Genomic DNA, 17282 nt, shown 5'->3' with positions numbered 1-17282 from the left:
ACAATAATACAGAGTACAGGGAAATTACTGTCTCACAACTGGCCTTTCCAGGATAGCCTAACTAAGCGTTTATCTGCTCTAGAATTCCAAAAAAAAACAGCTCCAACATTGATATGGAGTTGTCAGGAAAATCAGTGCTGTTGCCTTACAGCCATGCGGTGTTGTTTACGCAGCTCTTTGACTCGGAGCTGGTCCATGGTGGAGGCCACGTCCTTGGCAGGCTGCCCCAAGTCTTCAGAGTAACGCTGCACAAGCGGCTGGGGGATGCCACACCGGCCATGCTGGAGGAGAGGAGAAGAGAGACATTAGATGGAACTATACTGTAAGAGAAATACATTTCAAACCACATAAATAAACAAGTATATGTTTTCAATGAAGAGGATATTATGCAGACATTTTTAAGCACCAGAAGGCAGTGGAAAGACAACCAGAGAGGGGCAGCATGAAGTGGGCTGACGTACAGGATCATTTTGACTTATTACAGTCATTATGAAGACAGAGATCTGGTTGTTCATGAATGAATGAATGAAGCAGGCTAATGGTGTCAAATTACATCTCTAAGAACATCTTCTGGCAAAGTAATGAGCACAATTCTAAAAGGAATCAGAGAAATATGGAACAACACAGAATAAGACACTATATTTATATTCAGGTCCGTTCCGGCTTCTACACAATACATTATCAATACCATAATTTCTACTATTGTTACTGACACTGAAAAGTACAGCTAGTTTATGTTTTGTATGCCTATTTCTGCGATTAACATTGAGCTGTATCTTGTTTTGCACTAATACGTGGGAGCATATTTTACGAGCAGCAACTATGTGAGGGATAAAACGGAGAGCTCTGCTGAACTTTTGAAACATGTTTTCTTGTTCCTTCTCTCTCTTTGTGTAGACACCTGGACAGATGGCAGGTTTCCAGCAAGGCCTGGTTTTGGTTGGCCAAACTGGATCAAAGGGTGGGTGGAGGAACTGATCTCTTTGGAGAGACGGATGTAGTGCAGGTCATAGACGGGGCCCGGATGCCTTTATGTTACCAACAATAAACACGTTTCAAGATAGTATAGTAATTTGAGTTTCTCTTGTCTTGCCTAGGGCTGGATATTGTTTCTAATAACATCCGTGCCAATATGATATCTGAGATTTGGTGTCTTTACCACCGTGGTGCTTTTTTGATAGCTTCATTTTATGTATTTTTCGAACTCATAAGTCCGCCAATTATTTTTTTAATTTATACCAGCAAATACCTCAAAGTAGTGGATACACGTTTTAAACCATGCTACTTTTGATACTCGACTGATATCTGATACCAAGTAGCCAAATTCTTATCATATTTACTATTTCTTAAATACTTGCAGGTATTCAGTTTTAAAACGTTTTCAACATTTGTAACCTGCAGGACCTCTGATACCAACGACTGTACGTGCGGCATCACACCCTACATGTTGCTATTACATTAGCAGTGTGCCTCTCATGTCCCTGCCAACCCACTTCTGACTAATCGGCACTAAGCAGAGCTGTGCTGTGGTCTAACGCATTATTTCTCACCTCATCTCTCGATGCCTTTCAGTGCTCGTTGTTTTCCCGCCAGTGTCGGGGGCTCCAGCATGTTAAAGGAGCCCAGCCTGGGGTCTGGCAAGTAGCAGAGGGTTTTATAAACCTGTCTGCCTTCAGTAAGATTGAGCCCATAAACTTAACAGTCTGAACCGCATCATAGTGAGACTGAGTCCGAAGTCTTTCCCTCAGCTCCAGGAAGCTTTATTTACTATTGTGAATACACACTCAACCTCACTCACAAATGCATACAAACCCCCCCCATAAACGTTAGACTCTATTAGTCTCCATTTCTAAACTAAATGACTTCCAAAGCAAAATGCTGGTGTTGTTCGACTTAGTCATTCCAAGCTCCAGTCAAATTATGACTGAGTTAAGCAAGGCATGTTACGATGCTAAACTAAAAGGGCCCGACGCCAGACCAGTACAGCCCAGAGCTGTTTTGGAGCCCCATTTTCACATAACCATAGAATTATGACGTAATCCGATTTTGTTATGTATTGGCTATGATGGGGTTTTTCATAGAAATCCTCACCTCATCTCTATTCCTTAGTGTGTGTATGTTTATTTCAATGGTCAGCGATTTTTCTTATCTCCCGTTTAGATTAATGATACTTTGCTAACCTTGTCAGAATAGGGCTCCTCCGTAAGATCGATGCCCTCAGCCTCCAGCCGTTGTTCCAGGAGGGTTAGCAGGTCAGGACTCATCTTGGCATGGGAAACCTTCCTTGCAACAGCCACCTTGCCCCCTCGATCTGAGAACCACGGAGGCTGCACTGCTGGTAGAGTGTCTGACTCCTCGCCCATGGATGAGGCGGATGCGGTGGATGAGGTGGCACAGGGGCTGGCGGGGGTGCTCGGGGTCTTGGCAGGCAGAGCTGGGGCACCGTAGCTGGGGCTGCGAATTATAGGGCTACTGGGATGAGAGCGGGTGAGGGAGTGGGTAGGAGAGGCAACAGGTGATGGCGTGAAAGGCAGGGGGAGAGGGGAGTGACGCAGGCCGTTGGCTAGTCTTTCCTTTGACTTCTTAGCAGGAACGGGAGGAGGGACTGGAGGCTTTTTGGAGTGAGTCCGGATGACCCTCTCCCCACTTGCATTAGAATCAGGGGGACTTGAAGAAGGACTGGAGAGGAGCTCTGCAGGGTTGGAGGACTGCGTGGTATGACAAGAGGGGCGGAGAGGCAGCTGGGAGGGCACGGGTGGTCTGTTGGCCCTTCCTTTTGGGCTTACTGTTGGAGTCCCATTCTGAGCTGGGGAACCATGATCTCTAAAGACCTTGGTGGGACTACTGTTGCCTGATTTGGGTCCTTCCTTGGTTAGCTTAAGCTCCACACCTAGATCCTTCCGCTCAATGTTTTGCTCCCAGTGCAGATCTCCCAGAGAGTGGAAGCGTTTCCAGGGTCCAGCGGGCTGTGGGGTTCCATCCAGGTCCTCACAGCTGCGACTGGCTGGGATGGGGGACCGTCTTTGGGCTTTGCGCAGACCAAGTAGGTTGAAGCCCTTCAGGGAGGGTTTGATGAAGAAGCTCTTTGGGAACTTTGTGCGCTGGTTCTTGCTGTGCTGTTGCAGAGCCTCTGTTGAAAGGGTCATGGGCAGTGTGGGGTAGTCGGGAGACTGGAGGCCTGCTGAAGAACGGGAAGCCTTTCTGCTCTTACCTGCAAAATCAAGACATTTATCCTCTTTTAGCAATAACATGAAGACAAATTCTCATTTTTTTCCCCCTCATTTGTGAAACTGCTAACAGGGACATGTAATTTCTCAGCTTGCTACATCCTTCAAAAATCAGATCCATATTAATAAACTGCATATGACTCAGCAGTACTATGTTGCTGCCTTGCATCCACACTATTTTCCTGTATTTATGGTGGTGATCATGTATGTTTACAGCACTGGAAAACAAGTTAACATGAGTTAAGTCATGTGGAAAAACTACTCATGAGCATCATATATCCTTATTGTTTAAGGCTCATCTGTAAACCACAGTCAAAAGCAGAGAAATGATTATAGAGAAGGGGTTGAGTGCCAATGGGATAAGATTAAGCTTTTTGAATTATGACAGAACTGGCTGATTTGTTGTTGGCACAGCAGCAATCCCAAAATAAAGATATCTGGACGGGTAATTCTGAAACTTTGGAACAAAAGCAACTTACCATCTATCCTCTGGCTTACAGAGCTAAATGGATTGATGAAATGGATGGGTGCCACGTAGTGTGGCTTGCCAAAGAGTTTAAACGGTGGGATGACAGAAAGCTGTTCATTAGATGGAATGTTGTGAAATATCTTAATGATTCCCAGAAAATGTCTACCCAAGTTGTCAGCACTTTACGTTACAGCTCGGTAATAACATGGTCAGGTAATAGTTATGTAATAAACAGGTAACAATTAAGTAACAATAATGTAGTAATAGCTTGGTATTAACAATGGGTGTATCTGGGTAATATTAGACTGAAAGTTAAGTAAGTTTACAGGGGGCCAAAAACAAAGGGTAATAAGGGTGAAACACATTTAAAGACATTTAAAATCAGGAGAATTACATACGCTGAATGTCCAATAAAACCATTCAAAATGAATTTGTCAATGACTTCCGTTTCGTTGATGCATTCAAGGATTGTACAGCAACATCGTCATTGTCTACTATGATGCGTTTTATATGCTGAAATATAACAGTATGTAGACTATAAACAATAATTTGACCAAACTGATCAAAATATTTAAAAAAAAATCAATGAATTTTTTATATTAAAATGAGAGTAATAGTAAATTGATTTAACATACACGTGGAAATGATGAGTGAAAGTTCGATAGATTGCAGAATACATTTGATGATGTGAGGAAGAATTTATTACATCTAGTAACAGGGAAACTGATCAGAGACACGTATGTTAAAGGAAGGTCATTTAATTAAAAGAGCATACATTCAGGGTTCTACAGTGACTTTTTATTCCCCAAAAGGAGAAAGTTTGAAAGACGATATGCGGTATGATTTGAGTTAATTTAAATTGAAATCAAACGTTTTCCTTTGCCAATTCTCTAGACTTATAAATATTCAGAAACATCCATTAATATACATTACTATTTTAATGTTTGATGAGTTTTTACAGGAAGGAGAACTGTGGAACCCTGAAACTGCAAGAAGAAATGCAGAATGTTCACTAAATGTTATGCAGCTGGTTTGTGAACAGTGTTTAGTGGCATGGAAGGAGAAACGGACAGAAAAAAGGCGAAACATAAAAAAAAAAAAAAACAAGCAAGCAGCACCAGAGTCCTTTTTTTTTTTAAAGAAGTGGCTTTTATTCCACAACCTAAATCTCTATTGTGGCAGATTGTTACTGTTGAAACCTGAATGACACACTGACACACACACACACACGAAAGGGAAACCCAGTAGTTACACTGGAACCTAACAGATAAAGAGAGAAGACGGGGTTTGATAAAGCTGTGGTTTATGAGTTATGGAGCTGTTAAAAAGCATGCACTGTGTGGAATAAAGAAAGCACACACTCGTATGCAGGAGAATAGAGCCATTTCAAAAATAAACCTAAATCTCACATATTACACTTCAATAAACTTCTATCATCAGAACTCTCTTACAATCTATGCACTGCTATTTAAAAAATATTCTCATCCACATCTTTTTTGAGGCACATCTTATATGGTTGTTTGTGCAATATAGTCACTGAAAACAAGTAAAGTGACACATTGAGATGATATGAGGACAAGAGATTGAAATGGCAGCTGTCATCCGTTACCTGACTAGTGCATTTTTTTCAAACCTTATCAGCCTAAAGAATCACCACTGCAAAAAACAACATTTATTGACATGCTACTCTGCAAGCTATTTTCCTATATTAAAAAACACTTAACAGAAATACTCTTTGAGCCCATAATTATCCTCCCGGTATTCTTTCACCAGCCTCGCATCCACAGGCCGCAGAGCTGGAATTCTGAGTCCATGACTGGGCAGTGAGTTTGTTCTCATCACAACAGTTCTGTGCAAGGATCTCTCCCTCCGTCCTCCCAGCATTGTGGCGTGGACTAGGCTTAGTGGTCTTGGACCTGGCTCCCTCTCAGTAAAAATTGGACTTTGGCACTGATGACACATAATGCCTACAAGATGGAAAGAGGGGTGAAGAAAGTGGCGTGAAAGGATAGTTAAAGTTTATAGAGTATGAGGTGATAAGCGGGATCAGTCTCTAGAGCACCCATACTAGAAGGGAAAAAGGTGAGGTTTGAGAGGAAGATATGGCAGCAAAAAGGAGCTTTTTGATTGGAGGGCGCTGGTCCAGAGGAGTGAGATGGGCGAGGTGTTGCAGAAGTGGCAAGAGACAGAGCAGAGGCGCAGGACCACAGAGGGAAAAGGCGAAGGAGGACTAGGTCTTAGCCTTGGATCTTGGCGGTCTAGACTAAAGCAAAGCTATCATTACCATTCTCCAGGTTCTCATTGCTCTCGTAGCACCCAGAGTCTCGCGGGGAGTCTCCCACCAGGCCCCGACCTTCAGACAGCAGCTTCTCCTGGGAGCCCGACAGGCCGCCACGCTCTGGATCACTGCTGCCTGAAAATACAAAGAGACAGAAAAAAGCAACATGATGAAATACAGGGAGTGCTTTAGTACTTAGGAATGACAACTCCAGGTATGTAGAGCTGCATGCTTTGAGTTGGCAACTTGTTTAAGTACACATGATACACAGAATACACAGGGACGCATTCAGGGGCAAAGATGATACATCTTTAACAGCCAAGGAGTTTTCAATGAGTTAGAACTATCACACGAGTGTGTTCTCTCGTGTGATAGTCTCATCTCGTGTGATAGACATTTTGTCTCATCTAGACAAAATGTTTCGGTGTTTTTACTACTTACTGTCGTACTCCTGTAGCAGCTCGACAGCAGTGAGCAGCACGGCTCTGTGCTGAGGATCTTTGATGTTCAGCTCGTCCAGGTCCTCCTCTTCCAACAACTTAAACGTGTCCAGGTCCTCGTAGCCGTTGAACAGGAAAGTGGGCATGTGCTCCTGCGTGACAGAAACGTTGCGGCTGAGTTTAACGTTTTTTTTTGAGGAGCTTAGAATGAGAGTTTTCTGACGAGTGAGGAAAAGAATTCACTTTGGATCTAAGTCACGGGACCAAGTAACAAAAACTTAAATACATAAAATACAAACACGTAGGTGGGGTAAGGCGAAAAAAAAAAACAAGAGTAGGCTACATACTTGTTTGTCATCTGCTCATAATTTCCCATCCATGCTGTGTATTTTTAAAATCACCGGTGAGCCAAATCTAAACTGCTATTTAGATTTTTAGATGGCATGTAATCACTTAAAGCCGTAGCTAATTTAGCTATGACTACATCACCTATCAACACTCATTAATATGGCATAAACCATGTCCTGTCGACAGACATGTAAAAGTGAGTTGTAGTAACGTTAGCGAGGACGCCAAACCAATCAAGTAACAGCGCAGAGTTTGCGGCCACAATCCTGAGCTGTTCAAGCGATGATCAAACTGCCAGGACTTGAAAGGGAAACCCCGCCAACGTAATGTGGTAACAAGAGCCAAAAGGTGTAGACAGTTACATCAAAGTGTTCCTCAACCACAGAAGACAAAGTTTTACACACTAACACAAACAAAATCAAAGCTAGTCACCCGAACCACCATGTTATCTGGGAGGGTGCAGGCAGCAACTGCTTCCACTTTGAATATTGCTGGGCTTCATGTTTGTGTGACACACGCACTTTGTTGGACGAATACATAGACTGTGTGTCACCAGCGAGACCATCAATTACAATGGTGGAGAACATAGAGAACTCTGTGTCCCTGTTCTATATCTGCTGGACTAAACAAAGGACCACCAACTAACACAAACACAGGCAGCTGGGTCCTCTCCCTCACAGCATCTTTTGTCTTGTTGGCCTGTCGAAAAAAACTTAAACATGTTTCAAATCCAAAGATGTCTTTGGCAGATAAACCAAAAGTTGTGGAGAGTCACACTTTATGGCACTGCTGATGTGTGTTCCAAATGTTGACTTTCCAGTTTAACCAAATGTTAAACCAAATCATTTCCAAAAGCACACAACGATATTCTTACTCTTTTCATCTGTAGCAGCACAATCATAACTCATCATCAGCACAAATCAAGGAAAAGTGTACTTAAAATACCCGGCACACTGACCGCAAACTGGAAACTCTAAAATGTTGTGTAAGTGTTTAGTCTACCTCGCCCACTCCAGGAATCTGGTGGTGACTAATAAGTGGACATGAGTTCCCTGATGCACTTGTATCACCCAGACTCGCAGCTCATGAAGCCTGTGCTTTAACATTAATAACGCTCTCTGGATCTTTAGGTGCCGACTTGGCCGTTAGGCTGGCCAAAGATAAAACACGCAACCCACAAAGTCTTTTTCTCTATTTGGGGGAAGTGAGGCCTGCTGGCTGCCTGAGTGGGAGGAAATGATATCAAGCTCACAGCGATGTGTAGGTGTTGATGAGAGATGAGAGTTGTTTGTTGGGGCGTGGCCGTGAGAATGCGGGCGTTAATGTTTATACATCAGTGTCAGATCAAACATCCCAAGCCGTGCAGCCTGTAATTGCCTACACTGTATTCATCTCTGCTCGTCTGCAAATGTGTTTTCAAGATATTTGGCTCAAACTATATTTTAATTGACTTCTTAAGATTGGTTTTCTCCTATTTTAGGTGCCAGATGGGTGTAATGTCCCAGGTTGAACAATTCACTGCAAAGTTGAAATAACAAACAAAATCAGTGCAGGTAAATCTACTAAACTTTACTGGCACTGAAAACTGATGCTATGTGTGATAGTCAATGCTGTCAATACTGTACTTTGAGGTTGATGCGCTCCAGCAGGTCCTCCACTGATGTGGGTTTGGGTGGTCGGCCCTTCCTCCTTCTCCTCACGGGCCTCTTGGGCTTCTCCTCTTCCTCACTCAGCACATCCACATAGATAAACTTGAAGGTGCCCACTTTGTTGTTCAGCAGGCCCATCCACGTTCCCATGGGAGGCTTACTGATGATGTCAATCACATCGCCGCGCTGGAGAATCACAATGAGAAGAAATCAGAAAGAACGACTCAACTTCTGCATTTATATTTGACTGTTTGATTGTTCAGACTAGCTTGGAAATACTGAACAGACAATAAAAAGAGTGACAGCCACAGCTCTACATTCATGCATTCTAGTCTGTGCTGTCATTTCCATGTCCCAGAGTGTGTTTTACCTTTAGTTTGAGGGAGTCCGAGTCGTAGGGGCTGGGGGTGAAGTCTGTATGGACTCTGGCTCGGCCACAGAACGGCCCTCTATAAGGCGGCTCTTCGTCATCACCATCCTCCGACTTCACGCTTTCTCTGTTACTGGCTGACGAGTCAGTGGTGCTCACTGTCTGACCACCTTGACACAAACACACACAGATTTATATAAGCTTTTACAATGACTGGTCACTGTATAATAAGATGCATGTATCAAGTAGCTTTACATTTTAAGTTGTAGGTAAACTATTCAGACTATATTGATTTTATTTTGTGTCTGCAGTGGGAGGAAAACGTTAGCTCCTAAACACTTGTATTACAGCTCCTGGGAGAGTTTTAGTTTTTGCTGCACATTTATTTCTGTATCTGAGAGAAAGCTGCTGAAACCATGTCAGCATGTGGGAATCTGAGAGGGAGGACATCCTACCTAATCATTACCGCATGTTTGCCTGCGTGTTTGTGTGCATGTCCTATGGGTTCTAAAAACGACGTCGGCCAAGTCTTTAATTCACTCTGAGCTTTAGACGATGGAGGGTATTTTATCCACGAACACGGAAACACCAGGATGAAGTGATCAGAAGTTGTAATTAGATAAGACGACCGGAGAGGTCACTTAAAAACGATGAGATCACTAAACATGAAGCAGCTGGTGGGACTGGGTGTGATCGAGAGAGAGAATTGCTCTGCAGGGCCGTCACTCCACAAAAATTATAATTGGTATGCATGTAGTGCTAGAAGGTTAAATAATCTGTGTGCATTTGAAATGTATAGTACAACAGCAAGCAGCACGTCACGGGCACCATCTTGTGTTAAACGTTGTTCAAAACAGGCGGCCAATTTAAGCTATATACTAAATAACAAATTTACTGACATACACTTTAATATTATGTACCAACTCCCCAGAACTACATAACTGTAGTACATCCTTAATTATGTGCCAAAAATGTAAATAACATCAAGACAGAGTCGTTTGAAACAACGAGGAAGTCTTTTAGGATTTTTTTTTCTTTTTCAAGATGTCCAAAATAAACATAAAACTGCATGCTACCCAGCATCCGTTCAAAAACTTCTCGTCTTACTCATTGAACTCTGTCCGCTGAGTGAACTACGCAGACTTTCCACCGAGCCTCCGGCCTTGAGCTTCGGCTTCCCCAGAGAGTCGGTGTCGGGCTGAGGGGACTGAGGAGAGCCAGGGGCTCCGTCCGGACTGGACTGAAAGACAGAAACAGATTGAGAGTTATGAAAGGGTTTTGGCGAGAAAATACAAAAGGAAACGTTGTGCAATTAAAGAGATTAAAGAATGTGAGATGTAAAAGTGTGGTTAAGAAGTTGAGATATGGAAACGAATAAAAGATGAAGATCATAAGTAATGAGGGTTGGAAAAGGTCTGTATTTTTTTCCATTGAAAAACAGGTGTACATGAACGCGATTGTGCATTTTTCACAGTTTTTGGTTAATAATCACAAACTGTTCCAAGATGTATCTTCTTAAAGTTTGTTATTTGTCTGATTTAAAATATATAATACAGGCTCTTGATCTCCCTGAGAACGACAGCACATCTTAAGTGAACCGCCATGATCGACAGCCCAGTGGTTTACACATAAACTAGATCCCTCACTGTCTAATACCCATATGATACATTGACATATACTGTACTGTGTTATATGTATTGCAGTTATCCACTAGGTGGCACTGTTGTCTATAAAATGAGCACGGTTGAGACATCGACACATGGCAATTAATTTGTCTTTGCTCTTTTCCAACCAAAGGCTCAATGACTCATGCCCGGATATGTGGGTCAAAGTGTTGGGACCACCCTGACTGACAGATGTCCGACATGTGCATTAATGACATATTCTGCAACAGGGCGACATCAAACTGGTGTTGCTGGACAGGCCACTAATAAAGCCACAGGATGCCCAGAAAAATTAGGCCAGTGCAGAAGAGACGGCCATTATACTCTCTCACACACTTCCAAGTCTCCATTTCCTGAGCGCTCGCCTTGGGGAGACTTGCATCACTCCATGAGCTCAGCATGAAGCACACACACTCCACCCTACAAACCGAGCCCAGGGAGAGCACAGCAGAGAGAAATCCAAAAAGTGTGTGCGTTTTTTTAGTGCTGCATGTTTATTCGGTAACCAACACAAATATTCCCACCCACTCACAGCCTGTGGACAGTATATGTGGTTTACACTGCAAAACATCCTCTAAATATATAAATTGCAGAACATGGGAGCTTTTATTTCTTTTACAGCTGCACTTGACTCACTGTCAAGGTTTAAAAGCATTTTGTGTTGATTTGTGGGGCCGTTTATGTGTCAGCTGCTCCATTTCAAATAGAGGTAAGGTTTGACTAGGTTTATACATACCTCATTTGCCCTAAAAACAAAGGAAACCTACCAATGTTAAATGTCATCTGAAATTTCTACAAATAAAGCATTGAAAAAGTGCATCCACGTGTGTGTTTGTGTCTAACCTGCTCAGATAAGGAGCTGCTGTATTTCTTCGACATGCGTTTCCTCATCGTCTCCTTGACCGACTTCACCTTCTTGCCCAGTGAGATCCGAGACGTGGTGGGGGATTTGACCACTTCTCTGTATATAGCCTCCTGTTCTTTACTCTGTGATTAGAACAAGGAAAGGCAAAACAAAAAAAGGAATGGACAGAGAGGAAGGAGATGACAGAGAGAGAGAGAGAGACGAGAAAGATGGGGATTAATCAGGGGAGATGGAACAGGAAGAAGACAAAGGGCATAGAGATCACAAAAACAAAAAGGAGAAAACAGGAGAGAAAATGTGGATTTAGTGTGACAGGAGAGTTCATGTTGCCCTCCTTTACAGCCTCTTCCAATTTCACAAGCTGCCAGCACTTACATTGGCCTCCGAGCCCACGTTGACCACATGGAGCGAGCGGTTGGTCAGGTCAAAGCCCCCAAAGCTGCACGTTCTCTGTAGGGGAGCCAAAACACAATCAAATGAGTCACATGGAGAAAGGTCACGTTACAGGAACTCCCCCATCCACACCCACTGTGGGGTCAACTCACAATGATTCATGCTCGACACAACACAGACAGCACTTTGATTCATGTGCATGGGTATATGGCTTGTGTATATATATATATATATATATATATATATATATATATATATGTGGGGGCATGATGTCATATGGGACCTGTGGACAGCCAACAGACATGATGTAACACAAACTTATATGAGCTCCTCTGTAAAATTGCGAGTTACAGCACGGTCCAAGGCAAATGAGCTGTTATGTTGACCGTGGAGTGATGAACGCTGCCGGCTCCAACAAGTTGCTCATATTGCTTTAAAGCTTGAACCCCTGGAGAAAATATTCAAATCAAACCTTTCTTGATGTGGCCAAGCTAAAATATATATTGCACTTTTACAAGTGAATTTATATGCATTGCTTTTCAGCCTGATGCAAAACATTGTGTGGTTAATTATGAGAATGTAAAATAGGGCTTAGTATGCAAACATGCACAACATATAGGTTGCTTAGAGCCGGGGGATATGTTATTCTCATCAGAAACATCTTTAGGGAGAGTAAATTGTTTCTGCTGAGAGGACAGGGTGGATATGGAGACTGGTTTTCTTGACTTTAGGGGTCAGCAGCAAGATAAGGGGTAGACACAAAGGGGAACTGTGACATGAAAGGAAAGAAAAGATATCCAGGATCTTATCACTGTGCTGGCTTTGACTTTTTCCAATCCTCCCTAAGCTCTGCAGTAAGTCACACACAAACATGTAGACAGAGACGTGCACATACGCATCTGCCAAAAAAAAAAAAAAAAACATTGGTTCAAGTGGGGCACTTGATGGCATTTCTCCTGTGCTTCAAAAGCCATTACTTCTAAACTGCTCAACTAAACTCCCACAAACGCTGGACGAAGATCCTCCGTGTGAGAGCGCAGTGCGTGTTCAGAAAATAGTTTGTTTATTAGATGTCCACAGCTGCAGTCCACATCACAACTTCCCAGGAAAAGCACAGTTTGGAGAACAAACATGTTTGAAGAGACGTCCAAAAAGAACTCTGAATGTGATGGCGATGTTCGATGGAATGGACATGCACCCAGCAAAAAAAAAAGTCTCAAAGATAATTATAGGAAACCAAAAAAAACTAAAGAAAAAAATATATATATACATCTGCAACCATAGAGGCACGGGCCAAAAAAGAACACGAAAAGCAACAGAAAAAAAAGTGGATTTTTTTGGAGAGTTTTTGGATGACGACTTCCGGTGATTTCACTAGAACACGATAGGATTCAGGTACCCTCAAAGCTGCAGGATAACTCCACTACATTACCACCTAGAATATGTGTTATGTGTTAACGCAGGTTGTTGTAAACTTGCATTTTACATTCACTGTGGTATGAGTTAGTATTAGTATATGCACATGAGCTGTTTTTCTGTCATTTCTGTTTTTGTTGCTATACTCAGCCTTTCAAAACCAATTAATACTTAACTTAATACGGCCATTTATTGAACACGTCCCTGAGGCTTCGTGCTGTGCAGTTCTAAAAAGCAAGCTTCAAGATTGTAGAACATCTCTTTTGCCCACAAGGATGTGCCAGAGTTCTTCAGAGATGTGACATTTATACAAAAAAAAAAAAAAAAAGCACTGATAAAAACCTCTGCTGTAACTTAACCTTTCAAGTGGGCCATTGCACATTCCATAACCATTTCATATTCTGCTGAGATAAAAAGAATGTTCAAAGCCAAAGGCATTCACTTAAAGGTCATAGGAGATGACATTCCTCTAAGGGCAGTTAAGTCTGTGATAAATACACCAGCCACTGGGCTCTTTCTAAACATGAGCACAGCTGCAATGCTTTTAAGCGGATTTCTTACACACGCAATAATTAGCGGATAAGTTGAAGTCATTTGACCTGTGCGTGTGTCTTGTGTGCGTTTGCTGTATCTTCCCCCCTTTGACCTCCGAGCTATTCTGCAACTTTGAAGCACCGATTCCTGCTTACACGAGGCGGCCGATTTAAATCTCATGGTCTGAACTCACAGACTTCTGCTGGATGCGCAACAGCACGCGCTTGGTGCAGCGGTCCACACTGGCCGCCCACTTCCTGTCCGCCTCGCGGTCCTCCTCCAATAGACAACGGCGCTCAGCGCGGCTGAGGGTAACCGGGCGGACCAGCTGGGCCCAGTTGAGGTGACCGTACAGGCTCCGCTCTACCACATAGGTGATGTTCAGCTCACTGACTGCCGTTCGACCTCGCAGCCTGCGTGAGGGGAACACCCAGCCCCCTCCCCCACTTCCAAAACCTTTTGATTTGGCTACATCACAGCGGGCAGGGGAGGAGGGGGTGACAGACAGAGGGGAGATGGGGGTCTTGGAGTTGCGCGAGCGTTGGTACAGTAGGTGTTTGGTGGAGTAAGCGTAGTTGGGATCAGGTTTCCGGTGCGTCCAGCTGCCATGGTGGCGATTGGCAGGTTGGGGTTTGGGGCTGCCTTGTGGACCGTCATCCAGGGAGATCAGGAGGCGGGACTGGGCATGGGGTTTGGGACGGGGTTTAGTGAGGCCATAGTAGGCGTAGAGAGCCTCGTTGTTACTTACCCCATGGGAGATGGAGCTCAGGGCCTTCCGCATCTCGCCGTCGGTTGTGGAGCGTGACAGCTTTCCTTCGTCGTCGAATCCACAGCCATCCAGCTCTGAGAAGGAAGAGCCACTACCTCCCACGACAGAATTGGAGCCTCCCAGGCCCCCAGAGCTAACTGGGGTTCTCTTGGGGGGGCGGATGAGGCCGTGGGTACTGGAAGATTTATTGAAGGTTTTGACCAGCTTGTGTCCGGACCAGGTGCCCAGGCTGCTGGAGGATGGGGAGTTGGTCAGACTGTCTGTGTCTCCATCCAGAGAGAGTTGATCCTGGGTGAGGGAAGGCAGGGAGATCTCCTGGGGCAAAGGGGGCCTCTTTAGGACCCCTGTATACAGAGCTGTGTTGTCCTCACAGGTGGGAGGTGCCCCCAGATTCAAAAAATCTAGAGAAGAAGACAGAAACCCCAAATAGTTCGTTACTCAAGAGGATTTAGACATCAGATTCTCAGTAGTACCATGACCCATCTGTGGTTTTCCAAACCACAGCTAGCCAGCAACAATTTCAAAACACATTCTTAAAGTCTGAGTATTGGGCAAAACCCATGACAGACGAAAATGTAATACTTTGGCATACAAAAACAATCATTCATTTCCAAAACCCTTAGTTGTAAAAACATTTTATTATAACTGAACTTTAACTTAATTTTAGTCAGAACAAAAAGCTAAATGTAGTGCTCAAAACTGATGTTTTTAAACATACAATTTACACAAGCAATGTGCGCCTCAAACAGAGACCTTACTGTGACCTGGAAAATACAACATGTGAACAATAATTGGCTGATAAACACATGTTGACAGATTTAAACTATGTTGAACTGTGGGATAATCAAAAGGAACCCATTTTCAGAAAAAGCCTTACAAACCTTCAGAGCCATGTTTCTTGCCCTCCTCCACCTTGATGAGTTTTTTCCTGACCCGGCGTGTAGAGTTAACCAGCTTGTGAAGCCGTTTGAACTTCACAGAGTCCTCTGATTGCTCATCGTCTGACTGTTCACGAGACTGGTGGGAGAGAGAGAGAAAGAGGGAGGGATGCTATAATAAAAAAGGGACATAGAGTCAAGGCAGGAGGTTCTTCTTCAGCGTAACATTTCACAATGTTAGTGAAACAGAAATGAACGGTTTTGTTTCAAATGTATTTGATATAAAAAGTAGTGAGACAACAAAACAAACGTTGGCAAATATATTTTGACGTTTTGAAGACGCTGTTGTAATGCGAAAGATGGGAGCATTGTTTAGGGTGGAGTCAAAGTTAGTGAGGTGAGACATGGAGGGTTGGAGGGATGGTGGCGCACCTCATCATGTGAAGTTCATATTAATAGTAAACACAGAAAAACATGCACTGAAATAATAAACCAGACGAAACAGTGATTTAAAGAAAAGAAATGGTAAAACTGAATGGCAAAGTAAATCAGTTTGACAATAAACGGTTTAATTGGTGTTAGGTTGCCGCTCCACTGACGGCCACTGCATTTAAACTCTTCTCATCTGGAGATGAAAAGAGACTGAATAATGAAGTCATAAACAGTTTCATCACCCACACAAACACCCCCCCACGCGCACACACACACACACGCACACACACACACACACACACACGTTTCCCAAGCTGTGCATGTATGCATACGTCTGTGCGTAGTCTCACAATAGGCCGCTATGTAATGAGGCTGATGAGCCGAGCTTTGGACTAAAGACTGTCTGGCAGGAACTGCCACCATTAAGCTCAAACAACCTAATTTGTTTGTGGTTATTTACCGCTGGTTTCCACAGCAGCACCAGCTCTCTTGTCACACGCTGGCAGTTCCACTCTCGGGGTTGACTGCATTGCTTGCAAAAGGGACACACATGCATGCTTCATATACACAAAACTAGACAGAGCAGGCCTGCAGGGCTTAGCTCCCTGTCTTATAAAACGCAGTCTCTTCTCCCGCAGCTCTAAAGTCAACAAGGAAGAAACCGCTTTTTCGCTGTTTTCGACCACAGGCCTGGCTCAGAGGCTGCTGACATACAGTAGGAATGATGTTAGTGTGGCTTGGTTGGAGCAAACAGATCTGACATTGACCACAAATCCTGGATGGCACCAAACCACCTTAGCAACATCATGATGTTTTGATTCCTGCAGGCATGAGAATGTTACAACATCGTACACATTGTTGCCAAGCTGGAAAAGGGAACAACACATTAATCGATGCGGCATCTTGCAAGTCCATTCAACCAAACCTACCTCCCTTTGCCTCCACTTCGCCTCTTTTAAAGGGTGCGTGATCAACTTTCAGGTCTTTTGTCGTATCAGCCCAGCAGAGCAGAACTAGGGTATAGCCATTTATTTGGCCTCTGACAAAACTGCGGAAATAAGCTCTGAAGATCCATAACTCCCACTGGCTCAGTTCTCCCTGAAAAACCCTCAACCACACAATTCTGGCTACAGCGGGGACTCCTTCAACTTTCCATTTGCTCTGGACAATGCTTGAGTGTATTTGCTTTAGAGAATGTACTGTAATAAGTCTGTGCCAGCGGTGGTAGAAAGACACCAAAGGGTGGATTGGTCTCTCTTAATAACTATTATTGAGAAGTGTTGCACATGTGGTCACTTTGTTTGTTGTATATGGGGATAACTATGTGCAGGACTACTGCCTTAGTAATGTCATAGTTAACCCCACATGAGTTGCTCTTCGCCTTATGTGTATGACGGAGAACAGGACTAGGAGACGGTAAAGAGGCGACAACGATATACAAGACCTAACCCAGTCCTGAGGAAAACCATCCATGCAAATGACCACATCAGCAGGGGAAAAGATACACACACACACACACACACACACACACACACACACACACACACACA

The 17282-nt window shown here is 43.6% G+C and overlaps 1 protein-coding gene across 1 annotated transcript in view; it reads right to left on the bottom strand.

Annotated features, from left to right (window-relative positions):
* Positions 1–17282, bottom strand: part of sash1a (SAM and SH3 domain containing 1a) — a 30570-nt gene that overhangs the window by 2943 nt on the left and 10345 nt on the right. Inside the window, exons 3-13 of the mRNA XM_031870275.1 lie at positions 15304–15439; positions 13847–14823; positions 11686–11760; positions 11289–11432; positions 9889–10021; positions 8782–8951; positions 8388–8597; positions 6416–6566; positions 5981–6109; positions 2181–3211; positions 150–281 (exon numbers count right to left, since the gene is read on the bottom strand). Coding sequence (XP_031726135.1) covers positions 150–281; positions 2181–3211; positions 5981–6109; positions 6416–6566; positions 8388–8597; positions 8782–8951; positions 9889–10021; positions 11289–11432; positions 11686–11760; positions 13847–14823; positions 15304–15439 — 3288 coding nt within the window. The remainder of the gene's footprint in view (positions 1–149; positions 282–2180; positions 3212–5980; positions 6110–6415; positions 6567–8387; positions 8598–8781; positions 8952–9888; positions 10022–11288; positions 11433–11685; positions 11761–13846; positions 14824–15303; positions 15440–17282) is intronic.

This window comes from Anarrhichthys ocellatus, unplaced genomic scaffold, assembly GCF_004355925.1.
Source record: "Anarrhichthys ocellatus isolate YVR2014 unplaced genomic scaffold, GSC_Weel_1.0 scaffold52, whole genome shotgun sequence".
NCBI lineage: Eukaryota > Metazoa > Chordata > Actinopteri > Perciformes > Anarhichadidae > Anarrhichthys > Anarrhichthys ocellatus.
This window is presented reverse-complemented; position numbering and strand designations above follow the sequence as displayed.